The 18,985-nt window shown below is 45.7% G+C and overlaps 2 protein-coding genes across 5 annotated transcripts in view; one reads left to right on the top strand and one right to left on the bottom strand.

The window, feature by feature from the left end:
* Nucleotides 1-17,726, top strand: part of CERKL (ceramide kinase like) — a 129,593-nt gene extending 111,867 nt beyond the window's left edge. The window contains exon 14 of one of the 3 annotated variants that reach the window (XM_025460385.3): nt 17,477-17,726. In XM_025460385.3, the coding sequence (XP_025316170.1) occupies nt 17,477-17,502 (26 nt within the window). In that variant the 3' untranslated portion in view covers nt 17,503-17,726. Of the gene's footprint in view, nt 1-13,217; nt 13,370-13,407; nt 13,555-17,476 lie in introns of those variants that run through there. The other 2 variants (XM_035697466.2, XM_035697467.2) reach the window with 2 other exon arrangements.
* The window catches only part of ITGA4 (integrin subunit alpha 4), an 80,011-nt gene that overhangs the window by 4,987 nt on the left and 56,039 nt on the right, over nt 1-18,985 (bottom strand). Inside the window, exons 18-26 of one of the 2 annotated variants that reach the window (XM_025460383.3) lie at nt 10,891-11,041; nt 9,312-9,407; nt 8,540-8,619; nt 7,922-8,005; nt 5,881-5,971; nt 3,423-3,530; nt 2,320-2,442; nt 1,548-1,667; nt 355-489 (exon numbers count right to left, since the gene is read on the bottom strand). In XM_025460383.3, coding sequence (XP_025316168.1) covers nt 481-489; nt 1,548-1,667; nt 2,320-2,442; nt 3,423-3,530; nt 5,881-5,971; nt 7,922-8,005; nt 8,540-8,619; nt 9,312-9,407; nt 10,891-11,041 — 862 coding nt within the window. In that variant the 3' untranslated portion in view covers nt 355-480. Of the gene's footprint in view, nt 1-354; nt 490-1,547; nt 1,668-2,319; nt 2,443-3,422; nt 3,531-5,880; nt 5,972-7,921; nt 8,006-8,539; nt 8,620-9,311; nt 9,408-10,890; nt 11,042-18,985 lie in introns of those variants that run through there. The other variant, XM_025460382.3, reaches the window with a different exon arrangement.

Below are 18,985 nucleotides of genomic sequence, written 5' to 3'. Positions count from 1 at the left end.
GAATCTTTTTTCCCCAAATAAGACTTTCTTCACCTGATAAGCCTAGATAAAATAAGTTTGAAGAAACAGGTTGTTTTTTTCCTGCTCTGATAATACACATATAGTTTATAACATTCAAATATAAAATCAATAGATGAACTCCAAGAGCTAACAGAGGGACTTTATAACCAAGAAGAATCCATGGAGCTCAGGAATCTGAGGATGGGCTCTACAGACTCTAAGAACCTTTTAAAATTGCATGTAAACTTGAGAATATATTCCTTAGCAAAATTCCTAAAGAAGTCTGGGACTCTCAAAAGTTAAAATATAAATGCTATTTAATGTTTTGGAAAAGAACACATAGAATTTTAGGGCTGAAAATAAAGTACGTACTTTATCAAAGCAGTGGTTTCCAACAGGGATTCTTTTACTCCCTAAGAGGTCAGCAGTTTCTGGAGACATTTTTGACTGTTGGGATAGTCATCTAGGCCAGCAATGCTGCTAAGCATCCTACAATGCACAGAGCAGCATCTGACACCAAGGAATTATCTTGTCCCAAATGCCAAGTGCCCATTGTTGAGAAACCTGGACCTCAAGGATATAGAAGGCAAACTGCAAAACTTTAAATAGCCTGATGGTCTCATGATTTAGGTTTAGCCCAACCAGAACTACAGCAGACATCACTTACTTCCATATCTGGTGAATTTTTTCCCCCTCCTTTACTATTCACTACTGTGTGGCAATTTCAAATATTCCTCTCTAAACAAAAGAGAACTACCATTTTCTTTGCCTTACTATATATCATGCACTAAGGGCTTCACAAAAAGTATCTCATATAATCTGCAACATCCCTGCAAAAGACATTATTCATATTTGTCAGGTAAACTGAAGAACAGAACCTCCAGATAAAATCAATTTTCTCTCTGGTATTTTTTTTTTTTTAAAGATTCATTATATATAGAGAGAGAGTGTGTGTGTGTGAGATCAGGGGAGAATCCTCAAGCATACTTCCCCCCACTGAGGTCATGACCTGAGACACCCAAGTGCCCGATTTTCTAATCCTAAACAGGCATACTCATTGCTAGGAAGAAGTCCAAGTTGTATTATTTATTCATCCTTTCAAAGTTTTTCTCAAGTGTTGTTGTTGGTTGGTAAATTTTGATTTTTTACTGGATCTTACGAAAGCTTTAGTTTTACTTCTTAAATACTTAAGCATAATTTAAGGTAGTTTAGAAAAAAACCCTAAGGTTATATAAAATAGGTAGCCAAGTTCTGTGATGTAATCAAAGTTTTAAGCAGTTGGACATGCTTTCTAAAATAAATCTCAATTATTCCATAGTGTATTTTAGAGTCTTAAGTACCTGTTTAATTACAGAAGCCATATCACTTAGACAATCTATTCAGCTGAAGCGATACGCGGAAATAGTTGTAGAGTTCCGCTCCAAATTTTATTCGTACCTCCTCAATTACTTGAATGCCTAGTCCTATAACATCCTATCTAAATAAGAGGACTTCAGATAAGTTCATACCAACCTACAAACTCAAAGTTGTCATTTTATTTTACTTACCATTTCTGAAAGGTAGGGCCGGCCTTCCAACTGAATGTGAACACTGGCTTCTTTTCCACTTTCCATTTTCCCCAAATGGCACAAAATAGTTAAACAGTATGGATCAGCTTTCATGCAGAACTTGAAAAACAAATACAAAAAAAGCTACATTAAAACTTTTCTTTTTTTTTTTTATAAATGGCTAAAATATTTTACATGGAATTAAACCTCTCCCATTCATGGATTTAAAAAATTCTCTCGCTTAACACAAAACACGAACGTTTTATAAATCACAACAAAAGGTATCTGAGCTGAAGCATGTGTTCTCCGAATTAAAGACTCCGAATCAGGGCATTGTTAAGTCACATGTTCTATGTTCCTGTAAAAGGTGGATCATTTGAAGGTGAGATCGCTTCCTCAGGGTTTTCGTTTTTTTTTTTTTTTTTTTTTCCTGTAAATTCACTAAAATGAAAGCAGTGAAAATTAATCTCGTGCCACAGTCTGCTCAGCTAAATAGTAGATCTTGGCAGCCTCAAGGGTCTAGAACAATGTCTGGCTGGCACAAAATAGGCACTGGTTGGATAAATAATGAAACTGTATTATATGTATGTGTGTGTCTATATATCCCCGAATCTCTCTCTCCAATTGTGTGTCCCTCATGTGCAAGAGTAGTAAGTTAATTTGCTTCTTTCCTACACTCAGTTGACAGCTCAAACCCACTGGCTCTTGGTTTAAGTGCTTCAGGTCCGTATGTTGGCAAGCAAAATCTACAACCCGAGAAGCAGAAACTTACCAGTAGCTTCTTATCAGTCTTTGACAAGAACGTGAAAATGTCTTTTAGGATCTTCATCGCACCTTTCTCCTGCTCTAATGCACACTTTCTTTGATATGTTTTAAAATGGCATTCTCCAGCAGGCTATAAAGATAGAAAGTGGGAAGAATCTTACTCCGTACTGGAGAGAACTGCAAAAGCTTCATGGTCTTGAAAGTTCCAGTCGCTTGCCTTTTCTAAAATCTATCAAGCATTTCTAAAATGGTGAAAATATCTTTTGGACAGATTTATCTGGGGAAGATTAAGTCTCCATGGCAAAAACTCAGGAACCCAGCAACATTTTAACAAGGTTGGATATAGGTGCTAAAGTGATCACCGGGCCCTAAAACCTTACAGGAAATAAGGCAAGGTGAAAAACAGACAATTGAACATTAGCATGAAATTCAACATTTCTTTGGATTTAGATACAAAATGATAACATGTTGTAACATTTCCCACCATCTAGGTTTGGAATTCAGGTAAGACGTTTTAAAATTAGATCTCAAATTCAGTTATAGATTTATTGGTTGACTGCTTGCCTTGAAAATGGGAAGGTGAAAAACAATTCTGGGGCCGCCTGGGTGGCTCAGCGGTTGAGCGTCTGCCTTTGGCTCAGGCGTAATCCCGGGGTCCTGGGATCGAGTCCCACATTGGGCTCCCCGCAGGAAGCCTGCTTCTCCCTCTGCCCATGTCTCCACCTCTCTCATGAATAAATAATATATTTTTTTTAAATCTTAATTCTGATATAATCATCAACATAAGGGTATCAATTCTGTTAAAAAAAAAAGGCTGAAATACTGATTTTTCAACAGTGGCCTCAAAATTCATATTTTTATTACCCATTGAATTACTTCTACAGGGCCCTTTCACAAAGAAAATGCAGTGAAGAGCAGGGTTCTGTTACAGACCATATACATCAGATGCAGAGGTCCCCGTAATCCGACAGTCCCAAAGTAACGTATAATATTCAAAGTGGCCTCAGTAAATGCGTGGTGAATTCATAGCTGAGAGTGTGACTCACACAGGTTAACAGATGTGTCTGTTTAGCAACATGATTTAGAATAAAGGAAGGAACACGTTCTTACCTGGACATCCAAAATGTTGAACAGCTTATCAGTTTGGGGGGCAAAAGAATTTGGTACCATTATTTCCACACTAACATTTGGAGCCATGCTATGGCCAGTGTTGATGACCTGATAAGAAGAAAAAAAAATCTTTTTTAAATGTAAACAACATTTTTCATAAATGCAAGCATAGTTATCAATAAGCTTTTGGCTGAGCCCGGATGCTTCACCACATTGATAGCGGCTGCCGTGTGTGGTTGGCAGCTGCAAGGGGAGACCGAATATCCATATGTCAGAACTTTGTGCAAAGTTTGCGAATAATTTATTCATTATTCCTAGCCCTCTCCTTTTGACATTGATTAGGCTAAAATGTCCAGGCTGAGAGTTATTGCAGAAATAGTCTAAAGAAAAAGACCACACCATGCATCTGTGTGGCACTTTATGTACCTAACAACCCACAATCCAGTGATCCTCACTACAAATCCCGTGACACGAGCTGACATTTTATTCTGCAGCTCAGGAAAAGGCTCAGAGGTATGCATGATGTACCTAGGATGGCCATAAAGTGACAAGAATTAAAGCTCCAGTGTCCTACCTCCAATGCTCACGTTTCACAAAATCACCCCGCCGAGAGGATAATCCTCTTTGGCAGTGAGTGAATAAGAGTATATTTTATTTAGTTCGGGGTAAGGATAATCATGCTGATGCACTCAGAAAAATCAGAAAGGGGACGAGAAAATACAACAGCCTTTTAATAATAATGCATGCATAAGTAGGGGCTCTTTCATTATTAATAAGTTTGGGGATTGCCGCTGAGGAAGGAAATTGGCCCAAAATAACTGCCGCCTGAGAGCTTAGCTATGAAACCGATACAGTAACTCAGAAAAGAGATGTGCCCCGAAATCTGAGTGAAGGAGGCAGCCTCCTCGATTTGCAATGAGCTTCAGGCCGCCCGGGACCTGGAAGAGAACATGTCGCTGGCTGGTGGAAATTGCTAGGCCACGGAGCACCGGGCAGCTGCAGAAGCCGGTTTCAGGGATGAACACCCAGCGCTGCCCAGACCTCTGGACAGAGTCGTCCTCATGCCAGCAAATGATCAGTCTAACCTAAAATATCTTTCATCCTCGTTTTCCGGGTAACACTGAGACCTCTAAGAACCTCCACAATTTTGCAGACTCCCCCAGGCTGCAGAGAGGACGGCCAGGCCCAGTCATGCAACCCTAACTTACGTGGAAAAGACCTTCCAATTAAATGACTGAAAAACACTTCCCCTAAATTCTGAGTAAAGAAACAGGCCTTCTAGGGTCTAGCTCAGTTTCTGTTTTAGTTTATCGGAGCACAGAACTCCCACTGGGCTCTGAGAGGAGCACTTCCTGGGACTCCGAAGCACAGGGCTATGGTTTTTCAACACGACTGTACACTAACACAACAAAAACTTGGGTGCGCGTAGGGTCACCAGGACGCCAAGGTCATTCTTCTATAGATCTGGGGCAGGAATGCCCAGGAATTTACATTTTGAATAGATACTTCAAGTGAGTCTGACCTATGCTTTACTTTTTTTTTTTTTTTTTCAATTTTTAAGAAAAGATTTATTTTAGGGGAGGGGAAGATAGCATCTTAAGCAGGCTCCACGCTGAGCACAGAGCCCAACGCGGGGCTCGATCTCACAACCACGAGACCAAGACCTGAGCTAAAACCAAGAATCAGAGGCTTAACCGACTGAGCCACCCAGGTGCCCCACTGACCTACCTTTTTGAAAGCACTGCCTTACAAAATGCCTGAATGCACCTAAATCCAGACTCACGCACCTTCTGTAGATTGTCATGTAGCTCTAAATGTTGGGAGCAGTGCTTTGGGTTCTAAGAATATTTTTGTGGACATTATCTCCAATGCTCCCAAAACTTTCAGTTTGACAGTAAATTTTTTAATTTAGCTTTATATCACTATGTTTGGATGATGATACTCTTTTTGTTTGTTTAAACAATAAGTGACACATCATCTATAACTGGTCACGTGCCTCTGGCCTACAAGGCCGACCAAGCAGACCTTAAACAGGCGCAGCAGGTAAGAGCTCCCTTTACTGGGTAATGTTAGTGCTTGTATCACGGCTTGAACCAGGAAGAGATTTCATGGATTTGCACCCAAAGATGCTTGCCCTTGGCCCCTCCTGATTTCTGTGTGCGTCTCTAGCAGATTCACTTCCTCCCATAACTTGGCCTGTTTTGCGATTTGCCTCTGTTCCTGCGTCTGCTCCTTCCCGCTGTATTTGTAAGGAGGTGCGGGCTTCAGGAGCAGTACAAAGGCAAGGGCGGGGGGGCGGGGAGCAAGAACCCAGGAGGAGAGGGGATGGAGTAACAAGCCCGCTGCCACCAGCCACCACGGTGGGTCCCTAGGCGGCACAGCCTCTGCCGTCCTCTGGAGCAATGCAGCAATGACAAGCTTGCAGCTCACCACAAATACCATTAACAACTTTTCTTACATGGAAAGTGAAGTTCATTTTCTCTGCCATGCACGTATCAGGCTCATTTTCTTCTTTTGGCCCATATATAAATGAGGTTGGGTTGACAAACCTGAAAGAAAGAAAACTCAAGTTTAACTTGTCTTCCTTGATGAGCTATTATAAACAGTCTTTCTCTCTAGGCGCGGTTATTGCATAGCCCTTAAGTAATGCTACTTAAGACGATGTTCCAGGCTACAGAGGACTTCCAAGCACCACTGGAGATTTTAGATTTCTTGCTAAGATACAAACTTGAGTGAAATGTAATGAAACCAGAAAGGCACATGCTCGGACTTGAGGGACAGCCCCTCTTCCCACTGACACCCTTGGTCTGTCCTCCCAGCACTGCCTGGTTCAGTCCACTGGCCATTCCTTCCCTCAGTCCTCAAATGATGCATATAAACTTGACAAAGAGGAGATGATTTCTTAGCTTTTCCCTACCGCTCCAATATCTTCCCATAGATCAATCTATGTTACCTATTTTTGTTTGGTTTTTGTTACCTATTTTTGAATTACATCTTTCTATAATCCAGTTCCCACTCGCTATTTGTACTGAGCCCCAAGGCTGGGGAACCGTTCAAATGTCAGTGAGTATAGGAAACTTTTGTTGTTGTTGTTAAGAATATAGGGTTGTCACTCCTTCCTCTGTAATTAGACAGCAGTGAACTGTAAGAAGTATTATTCTTGGGAGTCCCAGCTCCACCAAGTTGCTCATATTTGGCAGCTAACGTGAAGTAATGCAAAGTAAGAGAGGGTTACACCAAAACATTGGAATGCTGTACACTGAGGCAGTTTCATACCCGCAGAACATTCCTCGCCCAAAGCTGTGTGTGGAGGACACTCATCCTAAGAAAGTCAAGAAAAGGGCTTCCTGGGTGGCTCAGTGGTTGAGCATCTGCCTTTGGCTCAGGGTGTGATCCCGAGGTCCTGGGATCGAGTCCCGCATCGGGCTCCCTGCATGGAGCCTGCTCTTCCCTCTCTCTGCCTGTGTCTCTGCATCTGTGTGTCTCTCATGAATAAATAAAATCTTTTTAAAAAAAGTCAAGAAAAGGTGAGATGAGGCTTCAAAACCCAGAAAGCTGGCATCAGCTTTGCTCTCCTCCTCCGTGATGCATTCGGTTCTGCCCTCCTGAACGGCCCCCTCTCTATCTCTCCTGTTTGTTTCATCTCGCAAACGTGATCCTCAGTCCTTTCAGTTGCAGACATCGTTTTATTTTTACATAATTATATGCCATCTCTGCGGGTGGTTAAAAACCATTGGGGGTGGTTTATATTTAGGAGCAACAGGAAAAGCTCATCAGTCTAGTGTTTCGGTATCTCCTAGCTTCTGTTCCTTTAAAAATACGGTTTTAAACAAAGACTCCTAGCCTGAATCACTTCCAGTGAATCACTAGTGGTTTTCTTAATGCTCCTGAAATCTTTCTCCCCACGTTTCCTTCCTGAATCTGAGGCAGGTCCACGTAAACAATCACTAATGTTGTGGGCACCCAGTGAATGCTGGCTCCGGGGCTAGGGGTGAGCCGCTCCATGATGCGCGGGGACTAAGAGCTTGTGGACAAGGGACATCTTGCAGCTTGGCTCCCTCGTATCTCAATCGATTTGTCTCACGGGTAGACGCGGGTTCTGGAGAGGAGATTTGCCCAAGCTTCCGCTTCTTTGAACTTGACACTTGCTGCAGCCACAAAGCATGATCGTGCCAACTGCACACCCCCCGCTCTGGGGCCCTGGTCTGCACAGAATAGGCTGACAGGCTGGGCGTGAGCTGCCGGAGGCTTATGGAGCTTTTCCAGTGAGAAATCCCACCTGGGTACTAGCTTGAGGAGGTCTCAGTAACGACCAGAGAGGGCATTAAAATAACGAACAGCTAAGCAAGGGAATGCAACACCGAGGTCTGTGGTAAGGGCCAGAAACAGCCCGGGTCTCTCCTTAAAAGTTTTTAAATATATTTTTGATCAATTTAACATAAGCAACAGAATTTGAACATCGGTTCTCAGCTTTACAGGAGGCCTCAGTATTTACTTACCCGTGAACAGACAGCATGACTTCATACTTGAGAGGGATTGCTAACGTCACTTTGTTCAGGTTGTCCATTTCCCGTTCATTTGCACTAGAGAAGCAAACAGAACACACACCCCGTGAGAATCCCCCAAACACAAAAATCATCTTCAGAGGGACGCCCGGGTGGCTCAGCGGTTGAGCACCTGCCTTCGGCTCAGGGGTGATCCTGGAGACCCGGGATCGAGTCCCGCATCGGGCTCCCTGCAGGGAACCTGCTTCTCCCTCTGCCTGTGTCTCTGCCTCTCTCTGTGTGTCTCATGAATAAATAAAATCTTAAAATCATCTTCAGAGAGAGCGAATCACATGTTCGGTATACTGAAGGCTTGAGGAGTGGGGGCAAAGTGGATGTGGTAGGAAGAAATGTTTATGACAGGGTTGGTAGAAACGTGCTCCCGTGACGGACTGTGTTATTTGCCCCCAAAATGTTTAGAGATTTTTGTTGTTGTTGTTTCTTTGCTCACACAAGAGAGGTTTTCTCCTGCAGACAATGGAAACACAGCTCCATGGTTCCCCTAAGTCCTCCCACCCTAAAGTCAGGGGTCTACCTCCTTTAGCCCCATTATTTTTTCACGATGAGATATACCAGGTGGCATGCACTGTAAGGCTGAGATCCTCTTCGGCTTGGCTGAGTGAGCTCACATCCAGGAGAAAGCTGATATCCATCTGTAAAGCACAGAGAGGGAAAGGCCCCTTTAAAAAAAAAATCTAAAAAATATTTTTTTTAATCACCTGAATTTAAGTTTTCCTTACTGTTTGTGTTCTGTGGAATGCAGATATTTGAGACTATGTTGTAGAAGCACAGACTACTCCTCACTCAGGCAGCGAGCTAAGGGGGCAGCTGTCGGGTTTGTGGCAATTTTAAAGCACCAGCCTTTGCCGTGAGTGACACTCAGAGACAAAGGCGCCTCTCGATGTAAAGACAGGCAGGTCCAGACTGACAAAATTAGAGATGCTTTAACAACTTGAGTGAGGACTCTTGCCAGTCACACCTTTTTGTATAGCAGAGGTAACATGCCTGGCAGATAGGACCACCTGGGGTGGAGAGGGGAAGGGGGAGTGTTGGGGAGGGTGAGACAGGGGAGTAGGATTCTGATCGACACGTTCACATGCCCATCTTGACACAAACATGTGCCCCCACTTTTTTTTTTTTTTAACAGTGAACATTGCCAAGAATATAAACACAATCTCAAAGATCCCAAGCCCAGTTGGAGTTTTAATTCATCGCCTAGCTACTTACCCTAAGCAAATACATAATAAATTATATATTTGCATGTGGCATAAATGGGGGGGGGGAAGCCCAGAAAATATTTTATGCCCACGTTAGTAAGCAAAAACTGTTCAGGCTAAATGCTTACCCTTGAGAGACGATCCATGTATATATAACCAATGCTGCAGTCAAGTTTGACTGAGCCAGAGCTGTCTGTTACTTCGCAGTTTATTTGTTTCTCCTCCTAAAAGGAAAAAAATGAGAACAGCTGCTTTAGGTAAGAAGGGAAGGAGAAGTCTGTAACGTAGGTTTAGGAGTGCTTTTAACACTCCTGCAAATCCTCCACAGGATAATTCCTGGGCTTGAAGCTTTCATCCACATTTGTATTCCCTATTGAATTCAAGATCCAGGTCCTGGAAAAATCATGAAGCCAGGAACTCACGAAGTCCCTATCTCATTTTGTCTGGGATGTGAGAATGTGATAAGGGTATATAATTATAGTAACTGGCATCACAATAGGATGTATATACATATATGGGATGTGGGTATATATATATATATATTCTCAAATATTCAGGGAAATACACGTCATGCTGTATCTATAGACTGTAGGTGTATAGATAGAAATACCGTGTACATACAAATGCTACAGAGGCAGACACATACACCATAGATGTACCACATACACCATTGATCTAGATAATATATATTACATACACAGGTGCCTCAGTCCTTCAGACTATTGCAAATAGGCTCCCAGTGCTCTAGAGGAAAGGGTTACATACCCTGGAGAGGTCAGAGCATCTCTAAATGCCCCTTGGCTTGAAGAGCGAGTCTCTGGATGAGAGAGGAGTACATTGCTAAGGGAGAAGACAGGCATCAAAGGAGAAAGTGACTGAGGCTCTTCTCTTTGAAATCGACCTTATTAAGCTGCCTTGCGGATAGATTCAAGGGCTCAGGACGGAGGCCAGGTGGTAAGAAAAGGTCTCTAGGTGCTTCAAACTCTTGTAGGGAAAGACAAATTGCCTGTGACCCGGTTGGCACCAAGATTTCTGAATCCGTGGAGACTGATGTGCGTGAGGTCTCGGCTGGAAGTTCTTTGGGAACGAGACTGGGCATGTGAACCTAAAATGCAGAACGGTAACTCGGGGAGCCCCGCTGGGAGGAGCGGTATTGCTTGCTCAGGGACCGCAGCCAAGACTGAGCAGCACGGTGGCACCAGACGAGGTTATCAGTGAGGAAAGCAGCGGCACCCAAGCACCTTGCCTGGGACAACTGGGTCTCTCCCACTGGAACGTTTGGAAGCAGGACGCGGACTCTTTGGAACTCAGGGACCAAGCAACTTGTCATTTTGATGAGGAGCATGAATTCATGGAAGTCTCAAAAATCAATGGAAACTCGAGTGGTAAGTCCGCATGTACCTCAAATATTAAGGCCTCACATCAATGAAATGGATTATACCATTTACATTTTTTTTTTTTTACAGATTTTTTTATTGAGAGAGTGCGTGCGTGCGTGCATGTGTGGGCACCCGTGTGTGGGGGCGGGGAGGGGCAGAGAGGCAGGGAGCCCCATTGCTGGGCTCAACCTCAGGATCCTGGGATCATGACCTGAGCCAAAGGCAGAAGTTTAACAGACTGAGCCACCAGGTACCCCTATACCATTTACAATAAAAAAAAAAAAAAGAATAAATATAGTATCACAGAACTCTGGTTTTCCATACTTACCAGATCTAAAATCTTAATGAAGTAAAGCCCGGAGGGGAGTCTGATGTGCAGAGCCGTTTCATATGCATCATCTCCAGCATTAAACAAAGACACATTCAACATCACTGTCTTCATGCTCCCAACAGCAACATAGGTCTTATTTTCATGTGGCCTAAAAATTAAGCAATAGTTAGTTCTTTTTGGGGAAATAAAAATCTCATCTCCCCATTTATCCTCAACATAAAATACCAATTCGGAAAAAATACCAATTTGGAAAAAATACCAATTTGGAAAAAATACCACGGGGCGAGGACTCCATGCAAGTGGATACAAATTCATCTTAGAAACAACTCCATTTCTCACGTTTCAGATAAATTCAGTCAGCTATGACCCAGGAAACTTGTTATTTTTAATTAGTTATAATTAAGTTAATCCTGTTTCATTTCTATAATTTTAGCCTATTTTCCTCATTGTTTCACATGCATTTCTCTAAACGCAGAGCTTTTTCTTTCTTTACCCTTGAAAAAAACCTTAAACCAGCTGCTGCCTGAACCAAAGGGGGAAATGGGGAGAACTGGGAAAAGGCGACGAGAGAGACGACTTCCCACCAAAAGAGAGGATGTTCTGGTGGCATGAGCGCAGCCCGGGGAAAGGACTGCAATGCCCCGCAGTGGGGCCACCACAACCTGCTGCACTGCAGCTCACTGCCCAAGGCCGCCTGGGCACCTGTGCAGTAACCAGACCAAATTCACAAATGGAACTGCGGCCGCGCTTCCCCACCCTGTGAACCGGGAAGAGAAGGCTGCTGCAGAGCCAGCAGAGGAGGGAGCGCTCAGTTCTGCCTCTGGTTCCAGGTCTGCAAGGTGGGAGGAGGTGCTTCAGCATTTTGAAGCCTCAGCCACCACCCAGGAGAGCAAGAATTACTACTTTGAAGACGTGGCTCATGCACGTGCCTCTGCACAATTCATTTCTGTATGAAACACGACGGCGGGAATGTTCTAAGGCCTCCGGGTAACTGCCTGCACCGCCCGTCCTCCTTACAGTGAGAGGATGAGAAAAGCCCAAAGAAAACTCACACAGCGATTCTATATAAGCTTTCCCTCAAGACAGACATTCTTAGATAGCGAGCAATTTAAAATTTAGAAACATTGGTTCAACAGCTGATGGATGTGACCCAAGACAAAGCATGGTGAGGCTAATCCTAGCAGGAAGAAAGGCAAATACTCACCTGGCACTTGAGAGGGTTTCCTCCAGTCTACACTCTACCATTCTAACCAACATCTGTACCGAAGATTAGTGTCTGAATAAGCTATTTATGGAAATGCTAAATGCGGAGTCAGCATTTAATAGTCATTTTGTGAATTGATTGGAAACAAAGGGTGCTTGAGAACAGAGTTTAAGAACAGGTTTCAAAATGCATGCTTGGTGGGGCAGCCCTGGTGGCTCAGCGGTTTGAGCGCCGTCTGCAGCCCGGGGCCTGATCCTAGGGACAGACCCAGGATCGAGTCCCACGTCGGGCTCCCTGTATGGAGCCTGCTTCTCCCTCTGCCTGTGTCTCTGCCTCTTTCTCTCATCTCTATGTATTCTCATGAATAAATAAATAAAATCTTTAAAAAAACAAAACAAAACAAAAAAACCCAAAATGCATGCTTGGGACCATTGCTTGAAGACCCATGAACGACGGACCGCCTGGGACTGAAAGCTCCTCTATAATCATCACATTCGTTACTCCCGGATACAGAAATAGTTTAATAGTTTAAAAGATCCGCACCCTGGAGTACAGGACAGATGTGTAAACAAATATTATAAACCCAGGGGAAAGAGCTGTGAGTGAGGGGCTCTGGGACACCGAGGCAGGGGAACCACTTTTGCCTGAAGGTAGCAAAGGCATGTTGCTTCTTGCTTTCCTACCATGCTCATTATTTAGGATTATTATTATTTGTAAACATTATTAATTTTAGGATTATTTGTAAACATTATTATTATTAATAATTTTAGGATGATTATTTGTAAACATGAAGATAGGAACACCGCATGACGGAACACGACTTAACGTGGATTACACCCTTAATGGGTTCGCCAAGTCGCCCTTCTCCAGTCCCCTTCTCACGCTGCCAGAGAGGCTCACTCTCCAGGAAGCAAACTCGACCCTGTCACGTGCCTGAATGTCCTTCAGTGCCATCGGGGCGGGGGGCTGACGTGCGAGTGCAGCACGGGAGGCCTCACCCTCCTCTGCACAACTCAGTCCTTCGCTGCAGCCACGCACCTGCTAACAGGTGTCCAAACACCTGGTTCTGTATCTACCTCAAGCTCTCGCTCTCTCTGACCTTGACATTTCCCCTCCGCAGGTCTCTGGTTGATCTGTGCTTGCACAAGGCTGAGCGAGGTGTTAAAAGTTCTCAGAAGTTCTTCCAGTTGATACTCATAGCCAAGCCCTAGCACTCGGCACTGCTCTCCCCGACGACACCAGCTGCTACCCCTCCTCAATATCAGTATAAATTCTACCAAATTATAACTAGGTTTTTCTGTTCCGTGAAGGTATATGGATTCCAAATGTCTCGTTAAGTAAACGTCCACTGCTACTACCTTCGCGTGATCTGTACCCCATCGCACAACCTAACACTTTCGAGGCAACTGAGCTAATGGATTGACCAATAAATCTATGGCAACATCAACACTGGGAAGAGTATGGTTTGTTTTTTAAAATATATTTATTAGAGGGGCACCTGGGGGGCTCAGTGGCAGAGTGCCTTTGGCTCAGGGCGTGATCCTGGGGCCCCAGATTGAGTTCCGCATCGGGCTCCCTGCAGGAAGCCTGCTTCTCCCTTGGCCTTATCTCTGCCTCTCTCTGTGTGTCTCTCATGAATAAATAAATTCTTAAAAAAAAAAAAAAAGATTTGAGAGCGAACATGCACGTGTGGGGGGAGGGAGCGAGAGAGAGAGAGAAAGAGAGAAGCAGGCTCCCCGCTGAGCACGGAGGCTCCCCTCGGGGCTCCATCCCAGAACCCTGAGACCGTCACCTGACCTGAAGTCAGATGCTTAACTGACCGAGCCACCCAGGCGCCCCTGGAAGTGGTTTTTGAGAACTATATGAACTGCAGAATGTGCAAACACGTTACAGACCCTTCTCCCCATCCTTCTACTTCTAACGGCACAGCTCTAAGAAGCCGCACAGTCCACCTATACCTAAGAGTTCTTCCCCTCTTCTGATTTTTTCCCCCTATTTTACACTTACTTATCGAGATAGCACATACAGAAAAACACACACGTCCTAGATTCACAGCTCCGTGAATTTTTACAAACTGAATACACTAAATGAAAGCAGTGCCCAGATCAAGACAACGTGGTACCTGCATGAGAAAAACGCCCTGTGCCGCCTGCCTTCAGTTACTGTCCCCCCCGCAGGGAAGGGCGGGGCACACGCGGGCACACGGTGGCTCCAGCCCCTGAGCCCTGCCGTGGGAACGTGGCTCTCTTCTGGAAGGAGGGTCAGAGCTGACGGAACCATGATCCTCAAGGGGGGCCGCGGCCTCAGGGTGGAGGAGTCGGCTCCGTGGTGCCCAGCTTCCCCCCCACTGTGCGCGGAACCTGCCTGGGGTCACTCTTGCTCGTGCCCCAAACACAGCGGCCCCACGTCCCCCCCTGCTTGTGGCTAAACACCGCAGCCCCACGTCTTCCCCTTGTTGTGCCCTAAACACCACAGCCCCATGTATCCCCCGTTGTGGCCTAAGCACAGCAGCCCCACGTCCCCCCCGTGCCCTAAACACAGCAGGCCCATGTCCTCCCCGCCTTGTGCCCCAAACACAGCAGCCCCACATCCCCCTCTTGTGCCCCAAACACAGTGGCCCCACGTCCCCCCCTGTGCCTTAAACACAGTGACCCCACATCCCCCCCTTGTGCCTTAAACACAGCAGCCCCACATCCCCCACTCCATGCCCTAAGCACAGCGACACCCCGCCTACAATCACATTCAACCAAAGGCCGGAGCCAAACAACAGAACCCCAGGGGTCCCTGCTGTCGCAGGTCAAGGTGCAGGCTTCATCTCTCCGGCAGAAAACGAGCCGGTGGCAAGCGGCCTCCAGGCCCCTGAGCCTGCGTCCTCTTTGTGCTACTGACTTCAGGGAGAAAGAAAACACTAGAAAATTCTCATCGACGAGAACATGTCAGGGGACGGACATTTGGGGAGATGGCACTTGAATAAGGGCGGACTCCCTGGGGTCCCGAGGACGAGAGCCGAAGATCCGAGACCGGGACGTACAGTTAGTTAGCAGGCTTTACTGTGTCAAGCGTCTAATTCATCTTTCAAGACTCTGACGTCCGTGAGGCATAGATTCCTACCATCTCCGTCTTAAAAATGCATAATTTTGATAGACGTGCTCTGGGGGGGCGGCGGGGAGCCAAAGAGGAGAGTGGAAGAGTCTGGGCACTGCTCGCTGTCTACCCGACGGGCACCTCCCGAATCTGCTAGAAGAACCCCAGATTGTTTAGGCAGAAGGCAGGACTCCCTCGATGTAGCAGAAGAGAAGCCCCCCGCGTTCTGACCGAGCTGCGACAGTCATGAGGACCCCACTGCCCTGCAGCTGGGCCGGCCGGGGTGAGCGTGTGACCAGGCCCTGTTCCGCAGAGTGAAGGTTCACCCCCTTGCTGGACGGCCGCTCAGCGGCACGGGTTTTGGCCTTCGTCCCTCTTCTTTTGTTGGGAACCTCGATGCTGCTCAAGCCTTGGGGAGCCCGTGGGGGGAAAAGCCAAGAGAACCGGAAAGGTGACCACGCGTGTCCAGTTTGGGAAGCTGCCCGTGAACCCTGCGGCCGCCTCCTGCTTTTTATGCAAAAATAATCACGGTCCTTTGTCGTCTAAGTCACGATTCACCAGGTGGTGCCCCCTGCGGTGGAAAGCAGTCCTGACAGGAAGGCGCTTGCTCAGGAAAAGCCTCCCCCACGGACCCCAAGACACACGCCCGGGGGGCCGGAAGGGAAGTAGAGGCACGTAGCCCAGCCGTCTACGGGGAAGGCTTGGTTTTGGACGCGCCTGCGTGATGGCTAACCCTTGCTAGTATATTTGCAATCTCCATCAGCTACTTGTCTTTGCTCATCCTCGTCTTGCAGCGCGAGCCCGCGGGCCCAGGGTTCGTTGTGCTGAGCTGCAGACGGGCGGGAAGAGGCCTCAACCTCACGTGCGCACGTGCGGCTCGGGGGGCCGGGGGCGGCCGCTCACAGCAGTTCCCAGCAACGCTCTTGCCTACACGGGTTTGCAGCTCTGAGGCCCGCAGACGCATTAGTGCCGGGGGTTACGGGCAGGAGCGCGCCGAGCAAAGGGTCGCAGGCGCTTACTGTGCCGGCGGGGTGGGCCAGGCCAGGCCGACTGTCGTCTCATGGACTGTACCCTTCACTGCAGGCCTGAAGGTTAATTAGAAGAGTTTGCACTTGGAAATTCCTCAAACAAGGTATCTTTTACCTAACAGAGACAGCCGATGGCTCTCCTAGGTGACGCCAAAGACGTGGGACTTACACCTAATGCCGACGTTCGAGCCACGTCCAACCTCACAAAGCGGCAAACCATGGCCCAGGCCGTCGGTGGCTTTCTTGGGGGCATAAAGAGACTTTAAACTCCAGACAAATAACCAGCACACATGCAGAAAATGTAGAGGATTCAGTGGCAGTATTTCATCTCGAGGCCCAAGTAAAACTTTTTTTTTTTTAAATCATGGTTTACACATATCCCAATAACAATGTTCTCAAAAATAACTTTTACGAACCTTCATGTATTTCAGGCTTTGTGTTATGCACCCAGTTTGCATGACTTTTTTTTTTTTTTTCTTCTTTAAAACCACCTCAGGGCGCCTGGGTGGCTCAGTGGTTGAGCATCTGCCCTTGGCTCAAGGTCCCGGGATCGAGTCCCGCCGTCGGGCTCCCTGCAGGGAGCCTGCTTCTCCCTCTGCCTGTGTCTCTGCCTCTCTCTCTGGGTCTCTCATGAATAAATAAATAAAATCTTTAAAAATAAATAAATAAATGAAACCACCTCATAGAGTAGGTACTATTTTACCTTCTTATCAATGAAAGAGGTTCGGGGAGTTCAAAAGGCTACTTCTCAAAAGCCTGACTCCAGCTCTCAAACTCTTCACCACCACGTTGCTTCCCAGATTTTAGTTTGATAAAAATGACTCGTAGCCTGATCAGTAGTGAGCTTTTTTGGCCTGGTGCCCATAGGTTCTGACTTGGGGGTGGGGGGTGGGGTTTGCGGCCTAGAAAACTGTATTTCTAATTAAACATTTCAGGTGATTCTCATGAAGGTGACTCAAAGATGACACTTTCAGAGATACCGCCTAACCTGCCATTTAAAACCATAATGGATTTCACAGACATCAAGAAATATTATCACTTCAAAGTAAAAAAAAAAAAAAAAAAAAAGTAAAGTAGGTAATGTAATTTTATTGTGAGAAAGTATGCACTGAAGACAAAGTAATCATTACATGATTTCATCTCTTTTTTTTTTTTTTTATGATTTCATCTCTTAATTTAAGGATGTATTTTCATTCTTCAGGAAAGAAACATTCTTAGTAAGATTTTCATATAAACTTCAATGTCCCATTTTTTTTTTTTTTCATAGGCTGGAGCAGTTGCAGAGAAAGATGACAAAAGGGACAGTGGGAGTGCCTGATTTAAGAAAACGAAAACACTACCTATTTGTAGCTCAGATAAGAAGAGGAGCCATGTGGGTGAGAGCTTATCAAAGGCCCGCGACAGCAAAAACACCAAGAAAATGAAGCACTCGAGGAAGAAAATAAATACATGAATGGGAAGGTTGTAAATTATTCATCTCATAACTCAACAAAGGCACCGCATTACATGCTGGGGTACAAAGTAGTTAGTAGTCATTGTTTTTGGACTCTCTGAGCAGCCAATCTGGATAATTTCAGTATAAAGTCCAATTATAAATCAAATAGGTTAGGGCTTCTTGGCCCTCAACTGTGGATGCTCAAGGCTATACTGGCATTGCCTAAGTGAAAAGAATTAATTTATTCTCTGCCATATGTGATCCCACCCCAGCAGGGTACTCAACACTGTTTGTCAACCTTTTTACTCATTCCTATTCCGTTTATTGTAACAGCTATTTTGAATCTTTTCCCATTCCCTTCAAGTTCCCAAATCCATCCTCAGAGCCCTCACTTTCCATATAGTCACTTGCTTTTTATCCCGGCCATCCCCGAACTCTCTGTTTTTCCCCTCCTTCCACATTGAGCTTTCTTAATCCATGCCAAGCACCTTTTCATAGTTTCTCAGCTCAAGGTAAGGAGAACTTAACTTCTCTAAGGCGACTCCTCCAGCTGGGTCTGACCCCATTGTATGCCGTTTCCTTAGGACCTTGTTCCCTTCCCAGCAAACAACCGTTAGTCACCTACAGCATTCCAGGCACTGTCAACACCCAGATGAAAAGACAGAAACCGGTCTTGCTGCAGCTCACGGCATAGCGTGGAGACAGACAATAAGGATGGGGAGCCTAAGTGCAGTAGGACCGGGGTCGCAGGACTCGGGTTTGTGTAGCTGGAGACAAAGAAAGACAGCTGAGATTTATAAGACAAATGTGAGTTAATCAGGTAGGTAATTAGGAGAAACAAAAAGATACAGAGGCTCAGGAAAGTGTGCACGGCCAAACGACTAGAAGTATTGTCATTGATGGAAAAAAAAATCCCCGGGCACGGTTGAGAAAGAGCATTAGGTTGAGGTTGTAAGTTCTAAGGAGCCAATGGAGCACGTTATCAGCGTTAGAAAGCTCACCCTCGAAAAATACCACAGTAGGGGGATTAGAATAAATGCAAAATCAGAAGCCAGAAGCCCAGAAAGTGGGCAAGCTTGGTGATCCAGGTAGGATACTGAGCACCTGGTTGGGAGCTACTGTGGCAGAGAGAGGAGTATGATGGATATGAGGTACACCTGCAGGGGTAGTATCACAGAACATAGGGGGTTTACTGTATGTGGGGGGTAAGGAAGAGAATAATGCAGGTTGAGCTCTAGCTTGTTGGCTTCGGCGACTACTGGCTGTGTCCCTGGTGGACGGTGGCTGGGCACCCAGGAGGACATGTCTAATGGACAGCCGGGTGTGTGGGCGTGAAGCTCT

The sequence above is a fragment of the Canis lupus genome, chromosome 36 (genome assembly GCF_003254725.2).
Source record: "Canis lupus dingo isolate Sandy chromosome 36, ASM325472v2, whole genome shotgun sequence".
Taxonomy (NCBI): Eukaryota; Metazoa; Chordata; class Mammalia; order Carnivora; family Canidae; genus Canis; species Canis lupus.
Note: the sequence above shows the minus strand (reverse complement) of the source record. Positions and strands in the feature narration are given on the sequence as shown.